General features: G+C 33.3%; 2 protein-coding genes and 1 long non-coding RNA gene across 4 annotated transcripts; 2 read left to right on the forward strand and 1 right to left on the reverse strand.

The window, feature by feature from the left end:
• The first annotated feature begins 259 nt into the window (after window positions 1-259).
• On the forward strand, window positions 260-11,173 carry LOC142520573 (putative acyl-activating enzyme 17, peroxisomal). Its single transcript, XM_075623611.1, has 15 exons — window positions 260-298; window positions 908-1,206; window positions 1,659-1,788; window positions 1,883-2,133; window positions 2,858-3,062; window positions 3,857-3,897; window positions 4,664-4,789; window positions 5,269-5,342; window positions 6,090-6,310; window positions 6,860-6,954; window positions 7,451-7,667; window positions 7,904-8,029; window positions 8,124-8,222; window positions 10,698-10,916; window positions 10,993-11,173. The coding sequence occupies exons 1-15, from the start codon at window positions 275-277 to the stop codon at window positions 11,101-11,103; spliced, it is 2,238 nt and encodes a 745-aa protein (XP_075479726.1). The 5' UTR covers window positions 260-274; the 3' UTR covers window positions 11,104-11,173.
• A 915-nt stretch (window positions 11,174-12,088) lies between these two features.
• On the forward strand, window positions 12,089-17,510 carry LOC142521027 (thiamine pyrophosphokinase 1-like). Of its 2 annotated transcripts, XM_075624211.1 has the most exons (9): window positions 12,089-12,169; window positions 13,672-13,916; window positions 14,399-14,708; window positions 15,534-15,670; window positions 15,760-15,856; window positions 16,009-16,081; window positions 16,371-16,469; window positions 16,746-16,995; window positions 17,120-17,510. In XM_075624211.1, the coding sequence occupies exons 4-9, from the start codon at window positions 15,553-15,555 to the stop codon at window positions 17,239-17,241; spliced, it is 759 nt and encodes a 252-aa protein (XP_075480326.1). In that variant the 5' UTR covers window positions 12,089-12,169; window positions 13,672-13,916; window positions 14,399-14,708; window positions 15,534-15,552; the 3' UTR covers window positions 17,242-17,510. The 2 variants fall into 2 exon arrangements, with proteins under 2 accessions (XP_075480326.1, XP_075480327.1); XM_075624212.1 differs by lacking the exons at window positions 12,089-12,169; window positions 13,672-13,916; window positions 14,399-14,708; window positions 15,534-15,670 and having other exon boundaries at window positions 15,769-15,856; window positions 15,975-16,081.
• On the reverse strand, window positions 14,828-15,524 carry LOC142521028 (uncharacterized). Its single transcript, XR_012814053.1, has 2 exons — window positions 15,288-15,524; window positions 14,828-15,148 (listed from the first exon to the last, which is right to left on the reverse strand). It is a non-coding gene; the product is annotated as an uncharacterized LOC142521028 (long non-coding RNA).
• Window positions 17,511-18,372: the final 862 nt, after the last annotated feature.

Raw genomic sequence — 18,372 nt, forward strand, 5'->3', positions numbered from 1 at the left:
TTTAAAAATTAAAATAATTTTATTATATTATAATATGATTTTTCTATAATGAATTGAATGTTGAATAGAAATTAATATATTTTAAATGATAATATTTTGTATCCCTAAATATTATGAATATAAATTTGGAAAATAACATTGATGATTTAGTAAATTTAAATATTTTTTAATTGTTTAATGACTGTCATTTTTGTTTTTTAAAAATCAACGAGTCTAAACCGGATTGGATCTTCGAGTTTTGGTGTGGACAAATCAAGTCCAAAATGACCTGCCCATGGTTATTCTTATTCACATAGTGGTAATGTTATTTATCTGAAATTTTTAAGTTGTTTGTATATACGAGTCTCACGAATCTTTATTTATGAGATGGTCTCACGAATCTTTATCTGTGAGACATTTCAACCCTCCCGATATTCACAATAAAAAGTAATACTCTTAGCATAAAAAATAATACTTTTTCATGGATGACTCAAATAAGAGATCCGTCTCACAAAACACGATCCGTGAGATCGTTTAACACAAATCTTTGTGTTAAAACATTAATAAGGTAGAACAATAAATGTAAAGTTCTTGTTAATTTTTACTATTCATATAAATATCAATACTATTTTTTGAAAATCAATTGTCAATATTTTATTTTGACAATTTTACATAATTATTTATTTATTTATTTATTATATATAATATTTTGGGCTATAGCGCTTATTCTTGGTTCGGTCGACCTTACTCTTGCGGGCACTGGCTGCAGGGGTCGATCCAACTGCTCGGATTTTTTCGAACCATTTTTTATTTTATTTTTTTACATGGAGGTAGGCCCGAATCATTCATGTGGAGTGATCCGGGCCGTTCATTGCTCGTGAAGGCACTCGGCTAGGTTGAAACAAACCCTTATGCTTCTTGTTGGCAGTGGCACAGAGATAGCGTGGAAAGAAGGTTTGGGAGAATGGCGAGTGAAAGTTACAAGTCCCTCGACTGTATCACCGCCGAGGATATATCGGCGCTGGGCATTCCTGACGATGTTTCCGATCAACTTCACCGCAAACTCGCCGGAATAATCCGTAGTTCCGGTACTGGAACTCCCGAGACATGGCACGACATCTCCAAGCACCTTCTCACTCCGGAGCTTCCATTTTCTTTGCATCAGATGATGTACTACGGCTGCTACAAAAACTTTGGACCCGACCCGCCGGCTTGGTCACCCGACTCGTATGTATAATTAATTTCATTTTTGTTTCCGGTGTGATTGCGAACGACCGTGATGAAGTCATAACTCGTAGTACTTAAACACTTTGTACTTATTTCCAACATCTTCTATCGGGAAAAAATTGCGAAAAGATTCAGTCTTGGCAACTTTTACATTTTCGTTTCTCTTTCTGAACTCCATCGATTAGATACAGCATTAGTTTTTTTTTTTGGGTTTTTTTTTTGCCTATTTATCGCTTTAGTTTCTCATATTTAGCTATGTAGAAGTCGACAGGATTGCTTACTTATTGTAGAAAGGATTGATCATTTGTATGGTTCGCAGTTACACTAGCACACAAGAAATAGAAATTGCAAAATAAGTGAAATAGGTGTACTTTAGAGATACAAGATCAAGATAGTTATTCAAATATTTGGATCTGCATTTTTAAACTAATCATGATGAATGTTGTATACAGTGGTAGTGCAAATGCGACTAATGTTGGACGACTACTGGTGAAGCATGGAAGTGAATTCTTTGGGACAAAATATGTGGATCCTATCTCAAGCTTCATTGATTTTCAGGAATTTTCAGTCTCAAACCCTGAGGTTGGAATGTATTGATAGGTTAAGTACTTTTACTTGATAATTAAAGAATGCAAGTACATTTTTCCATCTGATGTTTCTTCTTTGCGTTTGTTAGGTTTATTGGAAAACTGTACTAGCGGAAATGAAGATATCATTTTCAGTTCCTCCTGAATGCATTTTGCATGAGGGTCCTACTTACCCTGGTGGCCACTGGCTTCCCCAGGCGTGCACCAATCCAGCAAAGAATTGCCTGAATCCAAGCGGTGAAAGGAATCTTGATGACACTGCCTTGATATGGCGGTATGAAGGAGAAGATGAGTTACCGGTGAATAAAATGACCCTCAAGGAGCTGCGTGCTGAAGTTTGGTATGATATTTTGGTGTCGAGTACTTGGTTGTTGTGACTATTTCGTTTTTGATATTTCTTTGGTAAATGTTTGGAATGTCTGATAAGCTAAGGTGAAACGCCCTGTAAAGTTGCGTCTGATGCAATCTTGATAGCAAATACTGGACATCCCAACTTTGAGACCACAAGCAGGCAAAACAGTAGAGTAGGGGATCACACATTTGAATTATTTGGCAGTCAAATGTATAAGATTTAATTTCATTTTTATAATTGTATTCATCTCTTGATTTTGTTGATAAAAGATTTAGCAGATGCTGAAGCAGAAACCATGTAGATAACACTATATATTTCATAAAATTGGCATCAAATAGGTTCTCTGAACTAAATTAGAGCTTTTAATCTCAATTATCAGCCTTGACAAGGCTAAAATATCTTTTTCCTTAAAGCCAAGCCTTGTAAGCTGTACCATTTCTACAATCTTAACTGAAAAAGTAATTTTTATTTGTGTTTTTTTCAGTATTAGACAGGTGAAACTCATTTATATTTTCCATCATTTTTTAAAGTGGGTTTCTTGAGCTTTAATATTTTCCTTTATCATTCACATTATCTTTGTGTTCTTTGCTGCTCATTGTCTCAAGAGATCTAAATGTATAGTGTTTGGATTATATGAAACACCTTGTCTCAAGAGATCTAAATGTATAGTGTTTGGATTATATGAAACACCGGTTACTATCTTTTTTCCTAGGCATGTTGCCTCTGCAATTGAAACCCTGGCTTTGAAGAAAGGATCGGCTATTGCCATAGATATGCCCATGGATGTCAATTCTGTGGTGATCTACCTGGCCATAGTACTTGCTGGTTACATTGTTGTGTCTATTGCTGATAGTTTTGCATCAAGTGAAATATCTGCAAGGCTCAAAATATCGAAAGCCAAAGCCATTTTTACTCAGGTTATTCCCTTTACTCAATAGAAGAGCATCATGGTAGCTTACAGTGTTTCTTAAACTCAAAATATCAAGCCACTACGTAAGAGTATTTTCTAAATAAAACGAGTTTGAACTATCAAAGACTTTCTACATGAGTCTGTTCTCCCCATGAACCAGAGAAGTCCTGATGATAGTGATAGATCATTAGGCAAGTTATGGGCCTATAGTTTTCAATGGTAAAACTTACCCACTGATGACAACTATGCTTCACACTTCCATAATCATGACGAGAAAAACTGGTCTTTCCAGAGAAACCTGAAGAAACTTAGTTGCTAAAGCATGATTATTTTGTGACCTTCAAAATTGTCAGTACAGTTTCAAGAAGTTTACGCAATTATTATATTCTCCCCGCCAATGAACCTAATCTCCAAAATACTTGTTTATCCTTGCCTCTTACTTAAAAAGTCAGCCTTAGTGTTTCGAATATGTTCTTGGGAAGTACAACAAATATGTAGTTCTGTTTTTTGAGTTTTAGCAATAGATCGCTCTCTGCGTTTCGGCAATTATCAGTTGTCATTTTGTATTTTATTACGACTGATGGAATTGATATGTTCTCCCTATTGTACTTTCTAATATGTTCTCCCTATTGTACTTTCTAGTTGTTCTAACATTAGTCATATATGGATAACAAATCAGTTACAATTTTGAAATGTGTTTTGGTTGGAAACATGTTGAAGGGGCATATTCTCCTGCATTAACATATGCATCTTTGTTTCTCTTAATTTTTGTTCTCTCACCCTTCGTGCTATCATATCTAGGATCTTATCATTCGCGGTGATAAAAGAATTCCTTTGTACAGGTAAACTTTCTCTCGTTTATTTTTGTCTTTATCTCTCTCTTTACCCTCCCACCATCCCCAGTTTTTGTCATTCTAGCTCTATGACCTCTATAACCCATATATATGTTGGATGGTAAATCGTAAATAAAGGAAAGTGAGACCAAGGAGGAACTGGCTAAAAAAAATCTAAAAATTTATATCCAGATGTTAATTTAGCAAATTTTGGTCAAGGGAGCCCCTATCTGTTCAAGTCGGGAAATTCATGAAAATGGAGAGAACTGTTTTTACTCTATTTGTAAAGCAGACCCCTGTGACATTGAATAAAAGGCTCTGCATTGAAATCTCCATAAAATAGCTACCTGCGACAGTATACAGCTGATCTCCATGATCTTTTAGGTTCAAATATTTTCTTTGACTGTTCCCCCACAAAAGAGAAGTGTTGATCATGATTTGCTACTTAATTTCCACCTCAAAATACATCAAACTGTTGTGCAATTGCTATTCTACTACTTGTATGATCATATTAATGGTTGGCAAAATGATCATATCAATGACTTTTGCTGAATATTTGACACAAGGAAAGTCAGTTTCATAGGGAAGTTGCTACTGCGCCATCACTTTGTGTCCTTGTTACTTTATCATGTTTAGTTGTTCTTCCTAGTCAAATTTAAGCAATCTCAGTTGTCAAATTACCTCAGCCACTACATCCAGAGTTCTTTGATTTCCCACTATGTTTTTATCCACTGTTACTATCATTCTTTTACCATATTTATTGTTAATACCACAGTCGAGTTGTTGATGCTCAATCCCCAATGGCAATTGTAATTCCAACTGAAGGCTCCGACTCCAGTATGAAATTGCGTGATAAGGACATTTCGTGGAATGATTTTCTTGGAAGATCAAATGTTTCAAAGTAAGCATATTGATCAATATTATTATTTATAGTATTTGCTTGAACTGCTCTATTCTAGAGAGCAAACCATATGAAATTTATTCTTTCTTGTTCCACAGAAGTATGAGAATTTGTTTATTGTTGTTGAAACTTCATTCTACCTGAATTGTTGTGTGATATAATGTAAGCTCTCCTACTCTGAGTTCCAGAACAGGTTTAAATGGAAGTATTATGGAATTGCTTTTAAATAGAATATGCCTCTATTCATTCACATTTTCCCTCTGTTGTCGTTTCCAAATAAAACTGTATTATGTAAAACAAACAATAAATTCTATCATCATTTACGCACCCCTCAAATTTGGTTATGCATTCTCATCATGTCAAGGAGACATGATTCACTAGTAGTGATAAACAGTTCAGGAATAGCGTTAGAGAGTCATCTTAGAATCTTGTTAAACTCAAACTTTACTCTCTCATACCAACACGATAGAAACTTGCAGAGAGATCCAGTTTGTTGCTGTTGAACAATCAGTTGACACGTTCACTAATATTCTTTTCTCATCAGGAACTACAGGTAAGTTGGGGTTTTAAAGTTTCGTGCTTGTTTCAGAAATGTTTCATAGTCTTATACTCATAACAGCAATAAGAAATACCTTACCCTTACCATTACCATTACCCTTACCCTTACTCCTTGTCTTTCACATACTGACATGCTAATCTCCAAAATTGTCATGGTAAATTTTCGGTCATATCTGTACCACAATGACCTATCATTTCATAGTCATAATTGCAACAAGAAATACCTAGCGCCTTGGCTGTCATATACTGAAATGCAAGTCTCCAAAAATTTGTCATGTTAAAATGTTTGGTGATATCTGCTCCACCTTTGCACTGCTTCAGATGATGTAACATAAAGTAGATCTGTTACTGAATTTTATGTAGTGCAATTGTAGCATTACATTTCGATTCTCCCAGCGCTCTCCATTAGACTATAATAACCAAAAATTGTCAGTGATGAATAATAAATGGTCAACTTCAAATTTATTTCTAAGAAGCTCTTCTGGTACCTAACCATAAAAAAATTTGTCGAACATCAAGTATTTGACTTCTTTTGCTTCAGTAGCAGGATGGAGTACTAACATGGATCAGTCCTTGATTTTGTCGTTGTGAGTGAAGTTTCTTCATTGGCCTTTTATAGGCATGCTTTATAAATCTTACTGGCAGCTTTCTAAAGTTAATTTGGCAGAAACTGCTGTATGTCTAAGAATTTTCCTATAAATGCAAGAAACTATCAGACTAACTGTGGTTTTCTATACCCCAGGGGATCCAAAGGCAATCCCATGGACTGTTGCTACCCCATTCAAAGCTGCCGCTGATGGTTGGAGCCATATGGACATTCGCCAAGGTGATATAGTTTCTTGGCCCACTAATCTTGGGTGGATGATGGGTCCTTGGCTTGTTTATGCTTCACTTCTAAATGGTGCTTCTATGGCTCTTTATAATGGATCTCCCCTTGGTTCTGGGTTTGCCAAATTTGTCCAGGTGAGATAGTAATCGACATTGTTTTATTGTTTAGAGGTGCATTTTGGTGAGAACTTTCTATGAAAATTGTGGATTGTATACAACCTTTATCCCTTCCAATTTAAGCAACATCATCTGCACTTTTGCATTAAATTTTGAAAATGAAAAAAGAAACAGAAGGGTTTGTTACTAGCTCATATCAAAAGACAAGGTAAAAGTAATGATTATTTGAACTTCAAATTTTAATCAGCGTACTTGATATTGCTTTATACTTATATTTTATTTATACCATCAACTTACTTTCTATGATTTGGAGGCAAAAGTGATAAATAAAGGAATAAATTATGAATGATGGTAAATATGACGTGAAAGAAGAGAGAATAATCACTGTCTTTTTTCATTCTTCTTTTTATACCTATAATATTGTAGAGTAGTTAAAAATTTATATCAATTAGGGCATATTAAGTATCAAGGCACACATAAAGTTTGAATCAGTTTGTCCTGTGGTTTGGTTTAATTTGGTCTTACCTTTTTGTTTCGCACTGATTCAAAAAATATTGTACATTTTAGGATGCAAAAGTTACAATGCTAGGTGTGATCCCAAGTATCGTAAGGGCATGGAAAAATACAAATTCAACAGCTAATTGTGATTGGTCAGCCATCCGGTAGGTGGTAATTTGTTTTGAGCTCATAGGTTGCTATTAAAAGTGACTTGTCTCTTAATTTTTTTAATCTATTTATGGTTGTTAAGAGTTTAGGTGGAGTGTTCTGCTTTAAAATCAGTAGGAGCATCTGGAGATTGAAGTTTACATGATTCATTGTATACTCGCATGCACATGAATTTGACCAGTCCGTGTTATGATTGATAGAGTGTTGGAAATTGACTGGTTGAATCGGTAATATTAATTAACCCTATTGGTACGTTATATTGATGTTTTGTTTTATTTTAAAAATCATCCGTCACTGTTCCTGTTCAGCTTTTAGTGAGTGAACCCATATCATTTAGATTGTCCTAGTTTTCTTAGAAATGATATCAGTCAGTTCTCTTATTTGTATCACAAACCTGCTGCAGTGACTATTCACGTAATGTATGTTTATGCATTTAATGTTGTTACAAAATGTCCCTGATATAAATATAATGCATTTATTGACCTGTGATAGTTGCTTTGCATCCACGGGGGAGGCATCTAATGTGGATGAATACCTTTGGCTTATGGGGAGGGCTCAATACAAGCCTGTAATCGAATACTGCGGTGGCACTGAAATTGGTGGTGGATTTGTTACTGGTTCATTGTTGCAGAATCAATCTCTTGCAGCATTTAGCACACCTGCGATGGGCTGTAGTCTATTTATACTTGGAGAGGATGGATTTCCAATTGTAAGAATTCCTGAAACTTGAGTTGTGTTCAGATTAGCTGTGCATGCTATTCAAATTATTCTTGGAAAATATTCAAATGTTCCAAGTGCATATGCGGTTAAGTTGATAGAAAATCTTCCATTTGTTCAGTATTTTGAATGAAATAAAAAAGGAAGATGAAGCATAGTGGCTGTTTCACTTTCCCTTCCCCCTGAGAAACTTGTGAATTTACAATCTGTATAATCTATTTTATGAAGCCATCAGATGCTCCTGGAACTGGTGAATTAGCCCTTGGTCCACTTATGTTTGGAGCCTCAAGCACGTTACTTAATGCAGACCACGATGATATCTACTTTAAGCATATGCCATCATGGAATGGAAAGGTGCACTGCTGACCGTTTTTCTCTCCGACTCCTACCATGAATTGTTTACGGTACTTATTTATTTTCAGTCTTTTTCCTCATCTTTTCCTATTAGGTTCTCAGAAGACATGGTGATGTCTTTGAGCGCACTTCAAGAGGATACTATCGTGCACATGGTCGCGCTGATGACACTATGAATCTTGGGGGTATAAAGGTATGCCAGAGCTTCATACACTTGTTAAACTAGCAAGAAGCACGTGCGATGCACGAGAATATTAATTATTTTAAAAAAATTAAAATATGATTTTTTTTAAAAATAATTTGAATCATTTTTTTTATTTATATTGGTTTAGTCTTTTGTCATATTAGACGAATAAATTATATTATTTATCCTCCTACAAAACTTTTTTATCTTTTGCTTTAGAATTATATATCATAGATAAATTAATTTTCATATACATTAGTTAATGAATAATTTTTTAAAAAGTATATAATTTATATTTTTCATTAAGCCATCAATTACAATTATATATATATATATATATATATATATTACGTATTTTTATGTGTTTAGTGATTGTATATTGTTGAGATCAGGAAAGAATTTAGATGTGGTGAATAAACTTTTTAAAAAATATTTGCTTTTAACAATGAAAAATCTTGTTAATTTTTTTACACTTTTATAAGTATAATAGTTAAATATGTAGTTTTTTTTAATATTTTTAATTATTTTTTAAAATTAAAAAATATATTCTGTTAATATTTTTTCTAAGAATTATGTATCAAGAAAATGTTATTTCTCTAATGTATTTTTATTATCAAATATCAATTCAATTTTTATGTAAAATTATTTTCAAAGTTTCTTATGTTGCAATTTTCTATTAAAAAATAAAAACGTCTATTATGATCTTCATGTATTTAATGATTGTGTAGAAAATTTTCATGCAATTTATCTAACAACACATAATTTATGGGAATAGTAGAAAATTTACAATGAAAAATTTTGTTATTCTTTTTACATTTTTATAAGTATAATAATTAAATATATAATCTTTTAATATTTTAATTATTTTTTTTAATTAAACTATTCATTTAATATATTTTTTAAGAATTATGTATCAAGAAAATGTTATTTCTCTAATATATTTTTATCATCAATTATTTTATTCAATTTTTATGTAACATTATTTTCAAAGTTTCTTATGTTGCAATTTTCTATTAAAAAATAAAAACATTATTATGATCTTCATGTATTTAATGATTGTGTAGAAAAGTTTTCATGCAATTAATCTAACAACACAAAATTTATGAGAATAGTAGAAAATTTACAATAAAAAACTTTGTTATTCTTTTTACACTTTTATAAATATAATAGTTAAATATATATTATTTTAATATTTTTAATGGAAAATATATAGATTTATTAAAAAATCTATTCTTTTAATATTTTTGTAAGAATTATGTATGAAGAAAATATTATTTCTCTAATGTATTTTTTATTATCGAATATCTATTCAAAACTTTGTCTATCATCCATACTTCTATAGGAGTAGATATTTCAAATATCACCAAATTTTTGTGTACTGAATTTATAAATTTGTCGTATGTATAATCTTTTATAAAAGTGCTACTAAAATCTTTACTTTTCTTACTATAGTCAAACTCTCCAAATTTTTCCAAGAGCTTCATATTTTATGATATTATTAACATATTGACATTCATAATTATTGATATAAATTCTTCTAATAAATTTATTAAACTATTTACTTTCAATTCTTTGTTTAAACCCATAAAATATGTTAGTATTAAACTTCACATTATCATATTATTTTATATTTATCATGTTATTCTACAATTGGACATATAATTAAATTTTTTTATATATCTTCTTGTAATGCTATAATTTATTTATTACTTAATTAGAAATTGCAATAAAAATATAATTACAAAATTATAATAAAATCATTAAAAAATGTAGAGAGAGAATTAAAAAAATAAAACATTTAAATGTAGTATAAATATCAAGTATTTGTTAAAATTAATATAGGAGTTATATTTTATTATTGAAACGGTATAAATTACTACAATCAATGTATGTTGTGATGATAATTTATTAGCATTTGTTACAATTTTACATATATATCCTTATATGATTTTTTGAATTCATATTAACAAAGAAGACATTTATGTCTTTTCATAATTGGAAAACAAATGAGTAATCCACACTTTTATAGGTATATAGATTGATCAGATGTGGGAGCAAAAGGTGTTATTATACATGCTTTAAGCTCTGTTAGTAAAATTGAGCTGCCGCGCGGAAATTGTTGCCAAAGCAAACATCAGGGGTGTACTATTTTAAGGTCTGTTAGTAAAATTGAGCTGCCGCGCGGAAATTGTTGCCAAAGCAAACATCAGGGGTGTACTATTAAGCCTTGGGCCTGCAGGCCCTTGTGAGCAAAACTCTCTATGATAAGACTCTGATATCAACTACTCTAATTCTGTTCCCATTTACAAAAGTAATTTACCCATATTGTTAGAGTAATTCACTTTATACCCCTTGTAAACATGTCCAAACTGCAAACCAATTTGTGATGGGTATTACATTACTTGAGCATTTCCCCATTGGTTTACTTTCGTAAAGTCGTGATAGATGTAAACATTTGATGCCGCACTATCCTTTTCCATTCAGGTGAGCTCAGTTGAGATTGAGCGCATTTGTAATGCAGTCGACTCTGGTGTCCTAGAAACGGCAGCGGTTGGCGTGCCACCTCCTGATGGTGGACCAGAGCGGTTAGTAGTAGTTGTTGTGCTGAAAGATCCTGAGCCCCACAAGCCATTACCGGACATTAGTAATTTGGCTGCAACTTTCAATTCAGCCCTTCAGAAAAAGTTGAACCCTTTGTTCAAGGTATGACATGATTCGTTTTCGGTCGTGTGTGCGTTTAAATCGGCCATTCCATTCTCATAAAGGACAGAACTTGCAGGTTTCTGCTGTAGTTCCCCTCCCTTCTCTTCCAAGAACCGCCACAAACAAAGTTATGAGAAGGGTTTTGAGACGGCAATTATCACAAAGTGACCAAAGTTCCAAATTGTGATGAAATTTTTTTATTCAATGTATATATTGTTCATTGGTGAAGATAAAACTACATGCCTATTTCATTTGTTCTTCATACACCAAACTTTAAACATTTAATTATGAGTAGGTATCTTGTGAGATGATTTCACGAATCTTTATCTGTGAGACGGGTCAATCCTACCAATATTCACAATAAAAAGTAATACTCTTAGCATAAAAAATAATATTTTTTCATGGATGACCCAAATAAGAGATCCGTCTCACGATACGACCTGTGAGGTCGTCTCAGACATGTTTTTTCTTTTAATTATTTACACCTTTAGAAAACTGATTTATTTTTTTTTTTAAAAATTATTCAGTGGGGAAATAAATAAAATTATTCAATATATATCAACTCAAATTGGCCAAAATTGTCAATGCAATTTTGTTGAGAGCCATATTTATTCTAAGTTCAGACGATAAAATTTAAGTAAATAATCAATATTAAGAATTAAATATCCAATCGCATACTAAATTTTGCGTATTATTAAATTTTATTTATTTGTAATTAAATACTTTATTTATTCAAAAATTTTCAAATTAATTTAATTATAACAAATTAATCAATGTTTTGGTTTCATTTTGAGCTAAAAAATATTTTCTTAAAAATACATTAGTCTAAGTATATACACACCTCAATTACATTTTTGCAATTAAGTAATTGTTGAGTTGTATATTTATTTAAACCAAAATTTTTTTAACTGAAATATGTAATTATAATTCATGTAGTAAAACGGTCGATGACTTACCACTCATCTGACGTTAAATTTGAGATTAGATCTCGAGTTACGAATCGACTTACCACTCATTTGACGTTAAATATGAGATTAGATATCGAGTTTCGACCATTCGTAAAGTACTTGATTGAGTTAAATTTTTTGACATGTAAAATGACAATAGGTTTAAATGGAGGGTCAAGTTACTATTATGAGCCAACCCGAAAACAAGAAATAGTTGATCCTGTCTTTTCCTTCCACCGTCCGATTTTTCACGAACGATTATCTACAAAATTCACAAATTCAGAAAACCTAGATTCAATAGCTCAGGTTGTGTTTTGATTCACTGGAATACGAAGCAAAGAGCTAAGCTAATAGGGGTGTCAAAATGCAACACGATCCGTCAATCCGACACGACCCAACACGAAAAAAATCAGGTTTGGGTTGGTGTTTTTCCGGTTCGGGTCGGGTTGGGTGGGTTCGGGTTAGTGTCAGGTTAGACGAGTTTCGGGTTGGGTCGCGGGTTGACCGAATTTTTTTTTTTGAAAATATTACCTATATTTTTGTATATTATATGTTTGAACAAAAATTATTGTATATTTATATGATAAATTTTCATCATTTAATTTTTTTTGTATATTTTTTATTTTTTTAACAATTGTTTATTTGATTTAGTAAATTAAAATTAACAATTGTTTATTTGTTTAAATTAAAATATTATTATTATTTTTTATTTTTTCGAATTTTTTTCATTAATTTTTTTTAAAAAATAAATAAAATTCGGGTTAGGCGGATTATACGGGTTGAGTCGGGTCAGACGGGTTCGTGTTCGAGTTAAAAAAAATAAAAAAATTTGGCGGGTTGACCCGAAACCCGACCCGATTGACACCCCTGTAAGCTAGTAAGGGGTCAGCTAAAAAATAGGAGTGAGATAGAAAATATTTAAAAAATAAGGACTCTGATTTTTTTTTTTTAAGAAACAAGGAGTTGACTTTTGATTATTACATTAACTGCAATTAAATTCTTTAACTTAATTAATTATCCCCTTCTTTTTCTTCTCTGTAGACACATCTTCCCCCAATTAAAATTTACGAGTCTTTTTTCCCAAATCGAGATATATCGACCTAAAACTAATTTAGTCGATCATGATGGGTAGATCCAACAATCAACAGTGTCGACCATCAATGGTCGACCAAAGAGCTTTGGTCGACCACTGTTGGGTCTATCCAAGCTTGGGTAGACTCAACAATCAACAATGATCGACCATCGTTGGTCGATTGGTCGACCAAAGCTTTGGTCTTTGACCAAAGCAATGTTCGACCATTGATCGACCAAAGCTTTGGTCTTTGACCAAAGCAATGTTCGACCATTGATCGACCAAACAATGGTTGACCATTGTTTGGTCTTTGGTCGACCATTGTTGGGTCTTGGGTATATCCAAGAGTGGATAGATGGTCGATCTACGTTTGGTCGACTCACGTTTGAGTCGACCAAAACATGGTCGAAATTTTTTTCTTCAATCAGTCGATCGACCAATTAAAATAAACAATAAATTGAAATAAACGTTAATATTATCAAATTATTATTAGTCATTGCGTCGATTTGTGTTGAGAATTGTAGTCGGAAAGGAAATGAAAAAGGGGTCGACGGAGAGAATTTAGGTTGAATCGACCGATGAGAATGAATTACGTGTTTAAAGTAAATCTATATATATAATCAAATTTAATGGTGTATTCATGCTCAAAATACAATAACATTTTAAATTGACTTATGCATTTTTTTTAAATAATTCAGAATGCACTCCATCATTTTCCCTGAATTTGCCCTGTAAGCTAATGGCTTCTGCTTTCTCTGGAAGCCTAACTTAATTTCCTCTTCTTTCCGCGGACAACGACTGTAAGCTTGTTTTTTGGTTTTCATTTTATAAAACTTCGGATAATTTCAATTTATTCCAGGTATTTTGTTCACTGACACTTGGTTTTGTTGTTCTGCTCGATACGAGGTGATTCGAAGAAAGTTGTGCCATGTTGCTTGATCTTTAGGGGCCCCAGATGATCATTAGATGCACAGTACGGAGGTAAATGTCTTTAATGGGAAGAACTTTATCATTTTTTATGAAGCAATGGGTGACACCTAATTCTGAGTTTTTAGCTGTTAGTCGGAAGTATAACCTCATGATATTTTCTGTACAATTTTATCATGTTCTTGGGCAAATTTTGGAGCCATTTAGTTAGGCTATAATGTTGATGACATGCCTAATGCTAACCCAAATAATTATCACCTGAAGTAGCATCTGCTTTTATCATAGAATTTTATTGTTTATGAAGTGTAAAAGTTTCCGGAGACACTATCTTTTCTTGTATTCCAATGACTTGTGTGTAGTTTTTAGTGTTAGCCATCAAATGCATGGTAGTAATATTAGGGTGAGGCCAAAACCTGAGGTTTGTGGTGAAACTATGGTTGTTCTTATTCTTTTGGAAATTGCATATATATGAGGTTTCTTGTCCAAATTTATGAAGATTTTCATGCCTGACTTTTTTTATATATAAATCTCTGTAGGAAACATTTTGACATTTCCTCGAGTGAATATCTGGAATCCTTATAAACGTCTGGGTATACCTGTTTATGCATCTGAGGAAGAAGTTTGGAGTGCTCAGAACTTTTTGTTGGACCAATATGCTGGTTATGTGAAGTGTAGAATCATTTGAAGCTGCATTGGAGAAACTGCTGATGACCAGCTTTTTGGGTAGGAAAAAAAACCAAGATCAACTTAAAAACCCAGCTGAAAAAGAAGGTCGAAGAATCTCCACCTTGGTTTAAGAACTTGCTCAGTTTTGTGGAGGTTTCTCCCTCTAATCATTTTAAGAAGGTTGTTCCTGTTATATTCACCTTCCAGTGAAATTTCAACAACATTTACAAATTAAGTCATTACAACAGGTTAAAAATGGCACCCAGGAAAGAATTTTTGTCATGCTCCCTAGCTATTTGGTTTCAGATTTTTAACTTAATATGTAAGCATATGAAAGATTCACCATTTAATTCACAAATTTTAGATGGAATCATGCATTCAGGTATTCAGACTTCACTAAAAATAATTCACTGATTTCTAGTATAACTACATTGGCAGTGCATGAGATGCTTATAGCACTTCTTCCCTGGGCCCATCTTCATAATTCTCACTACTCGGGTCCTCTGGTATCACACTGTATGGAAAATGTTAATGTCATATCTGAAATTTTAATGCTAGGTATTACTATATGATGGTATTTTAGATCACTTCTAATATCTAATAGAAGTCTTTTTTTTACACTAGCCGTAGCCTCACTTATGTTTTCTTTTATACTTTTTCAACTAAATGATTAGAAGTCTTTTTTTTACACTAGCCGTAGCCTCACTTATGTTTTCTTTTATACTTTTTCAACTAAATGATTAGAAGTCTTTTTTTTACACTAGCCGTAGCCTCACTTATGTTTTCTTTTATACTTTTTCAACTAAATGATTATCATGGGTTAGTGTTCTATAGCTTACCTACATCTTTTCGTTTTTTTAGTATAAACCCCAACTGATTCTTGAAAATTGTTGTACGTTCTGTCAATCTTTGTCACATTACTAGTCAAAGCTTGATATCGTGGCTTACAACGTCTTGACTGTCTGAAAGATTTTTACCATTGACTTCATGTTATTTTTGATATAGTCTGAAGTTCGCAGAATCAATGATGATCCACTCTTCTACATTCCTCCTGCCGAATCTTTCTTCTGGTAGTAGCGATTATGCTCTGGTTTTGCTCAACCAACGTTTGCCTCGATTTACTCCTCTTCTCTGGAAGCACTGTAATTGTCATGCATCCAAATCTCGAGATTGTGTTTTTTTTTGTTTTGCTTCGTTCAAATTATTCTGAGATCTTCTTTTGGGTTTTCAGCACAATTTCGTGTATGTGCGGATGGTGGAGCGAACAGGGTGTATGACGAGTTACCGTTGCTGTTCCCTGAAGCGGAGCCTTTGGATATTCGCAAAAGGTTTGTAGTTTGATTATATGTTTCTGGAATCAATGAGATTGTGAAATGAGAGATATTGTTATAATAAGAAGATATCCCTTTGATAAATTGAACTGAAAATGGTGGTGGTGATTTGCAGCATTTGCTTCTTAAGGATTTTGTGTGTGGTCCAGGTATAAGCCAGATGTGATCAAAGGAGACATGGATTCAATCAGAGCAGAAGTTTTGGAGTTCTACAAAAATGCAGTTAGTTAATTATTTGCTTTTCGCTTGAACAGTCATTTGGACGTCTGATTTAACCAAAAAATGATAGTTATGGATCCTAAGTGTTTCTTCGTTTCCGAATGATTCACATATAGCTTTATGACCGTTGCTTTCTTTTTTCGAAAAAGTCATCTTGACATATTTTTTATGATCGTGTTGAAATCTGCATCTTATATCTTTCTCTAGATTTAGCTTTACATATAATACTCTAATTCTTTGGCATTTCCAAAAATTTATTTTCTAAGTTGTCATATTTACTTGTCAAATGCAGGGGACTGAAATAGTCGATGCTTCCCATGATCAGGACACCACAGATTTACACAAATGTGTGGCATATATTCGAGATTTACCAGATCGGCTTAATCAAAATGTATTTTCTCATGCTCAAAATCTTGATTTTGTGGGTATTTGTTTGCTATATATTAATTATTTCACCACCTCAAAATTGAAAACCATCAAGAACCAGGGAAGGATTTCCTTTCTGATTGTTTTTCTTAATAATATGATATCTATTTTGATGGGAATATGATAGAGTTTTAAGTGAAAGATCTTCGATCTCTCTTCTCTCCTTTATTGCTCTTTTTCAGTTTCACATTTCTATATCTATTTAAGCTTGCATTCGGTTATAATTGAATGTTTCTTTCAGCTATGCATTCTTGTTGCTGGTGCACTTGGCGGAAGGTTTGACCACGAGGTTGGGAATATCAATGTTATATGCCATTTCTCAAGCACAAGGATAGTTCTTCTATCTGATGATTGCCTCATCCAACTTCTTCCACGTAGTCATAATCATGAGATTCATATCCAACCAAGCGTCGAGGGTCCACATTGTGGCCTCGTCCCTATTGGTGCACCCTCTAAAAGCACCTCAACCACGGGGCTTGAGTGGAATCTTAGTAAGTTTTGCTAAACTAAATACATTTTACACTATCAAGAATACTGCTCGAGCTCTAATTTGTTGACGTGTGCTATATTTATTTCTGAGCTTGATCTGTTGTTAGTTAATGCATTGTGTTTCAGCCAATACAGAAATGAAATTCGGTGGTCTCATTAGCACATCCAATATCGTTAAAGAGGATATAATAACCGTGAGATCTGACTCCGACCTTCTTTGGACTATTTCCATAAGAAAGGCACGATGATTAAGGCAACAGCACGACCAGTTTGAAGACATTCATTAGGTCCGAGTGAATAAGTAAAGGTCGATTGTGTTTTTCATTAAGATGCTGTCGCATTGTATAGTTTCAAGATTCTTGCCTCTCGGCATTTATTGCTGGAAAGATGAAATAATTTAAAAACTTGTTTGAATGTCTTTTCTATACCATATGTGTGGAATATAGCATTGGACCGTGATTAATATATTATTGTATAAATGAAAAATTGTTGGTTTATTGGAAGCTACTGTTAGCCATTGGATTGTGCTGTCTGTCGACCAACTTCTTCCTTGTAGATTCTCCCTTTGCATCATCTGCCTCACCTTCCAGGGTCTCCAATTGCCTTGACAAAACACAAAATGTATCTCTCTCTCCAGCATTTATTTTGCACTCCGCAGAAGCCAACATCCATCAAGAAATGGACAACAAAAGGTATATTGCTTCCCCTGATCTAAGCATATCAAGATCATAGCGTTTGTTGTCTGTCCCAGAAAATATACAATTGACTACTTAAGAAGCAACTGATTTGGAACCACTAAAATTTTAAGGTAAAATAGGCAGCAAAAGGCACCACGAGCTACAGATGCCTCACAAAAGTGACTCCATTCTGGTGTAAAATGTACAAATAGAATGGGTGTTCATGTTAATCTATTTGCTTATTGTCTGACTTAAGCTTAAAAGTTGTTCCGTCGTGATTTAAACAAATGCTGTGAAAACCATGGTATTTTATTATGATGATGATGTTTTTGTTCCATATGATTTGCCCAATAAGAAGAATGGAATCAACAATCTGGGTGAAACTATGCTACATATGAAGATTACTCCCGACACAGCTTGGATCAATATGGGGTCCGACGGAATATAGTCTCCCCCCTCATCTGTTTACGGAACATCAAATTTACTGAGAGGGTCGTAGGAAGATCTGTTAGGCGTTATACGTAACATCAATGACATTTACTCTGGACAAGCACAACCATTCATCTATCCTGCAGATTTGAAATGATGCTCTCGTTTTCTTTGTTTCTGCCACTCTCTTTTTCACTAAAAGAGGGAGGATTGTCCAAGACCATATATACAACTTCCAGATATTTTATTCAACCGATGTGAGACCCCTCACGC

The sequence above is a fragment of the Primulina tabacum genome, chromosome 12, assembly GCF_025594145.1.
Source record: "Primulina tabacum isolate GXHZ01 chromosome 12, ASM2559414v2, whole genome shotgun sequence".
In the NCBI taxonomy this organism is placed as follows: domain Eukaryota; kingdom Viridiplantae; phylum Streptophyta; class Magnoliopsida; order Lamiales; family Gesneriaceae; genus Primulina; species Primulina tabacum.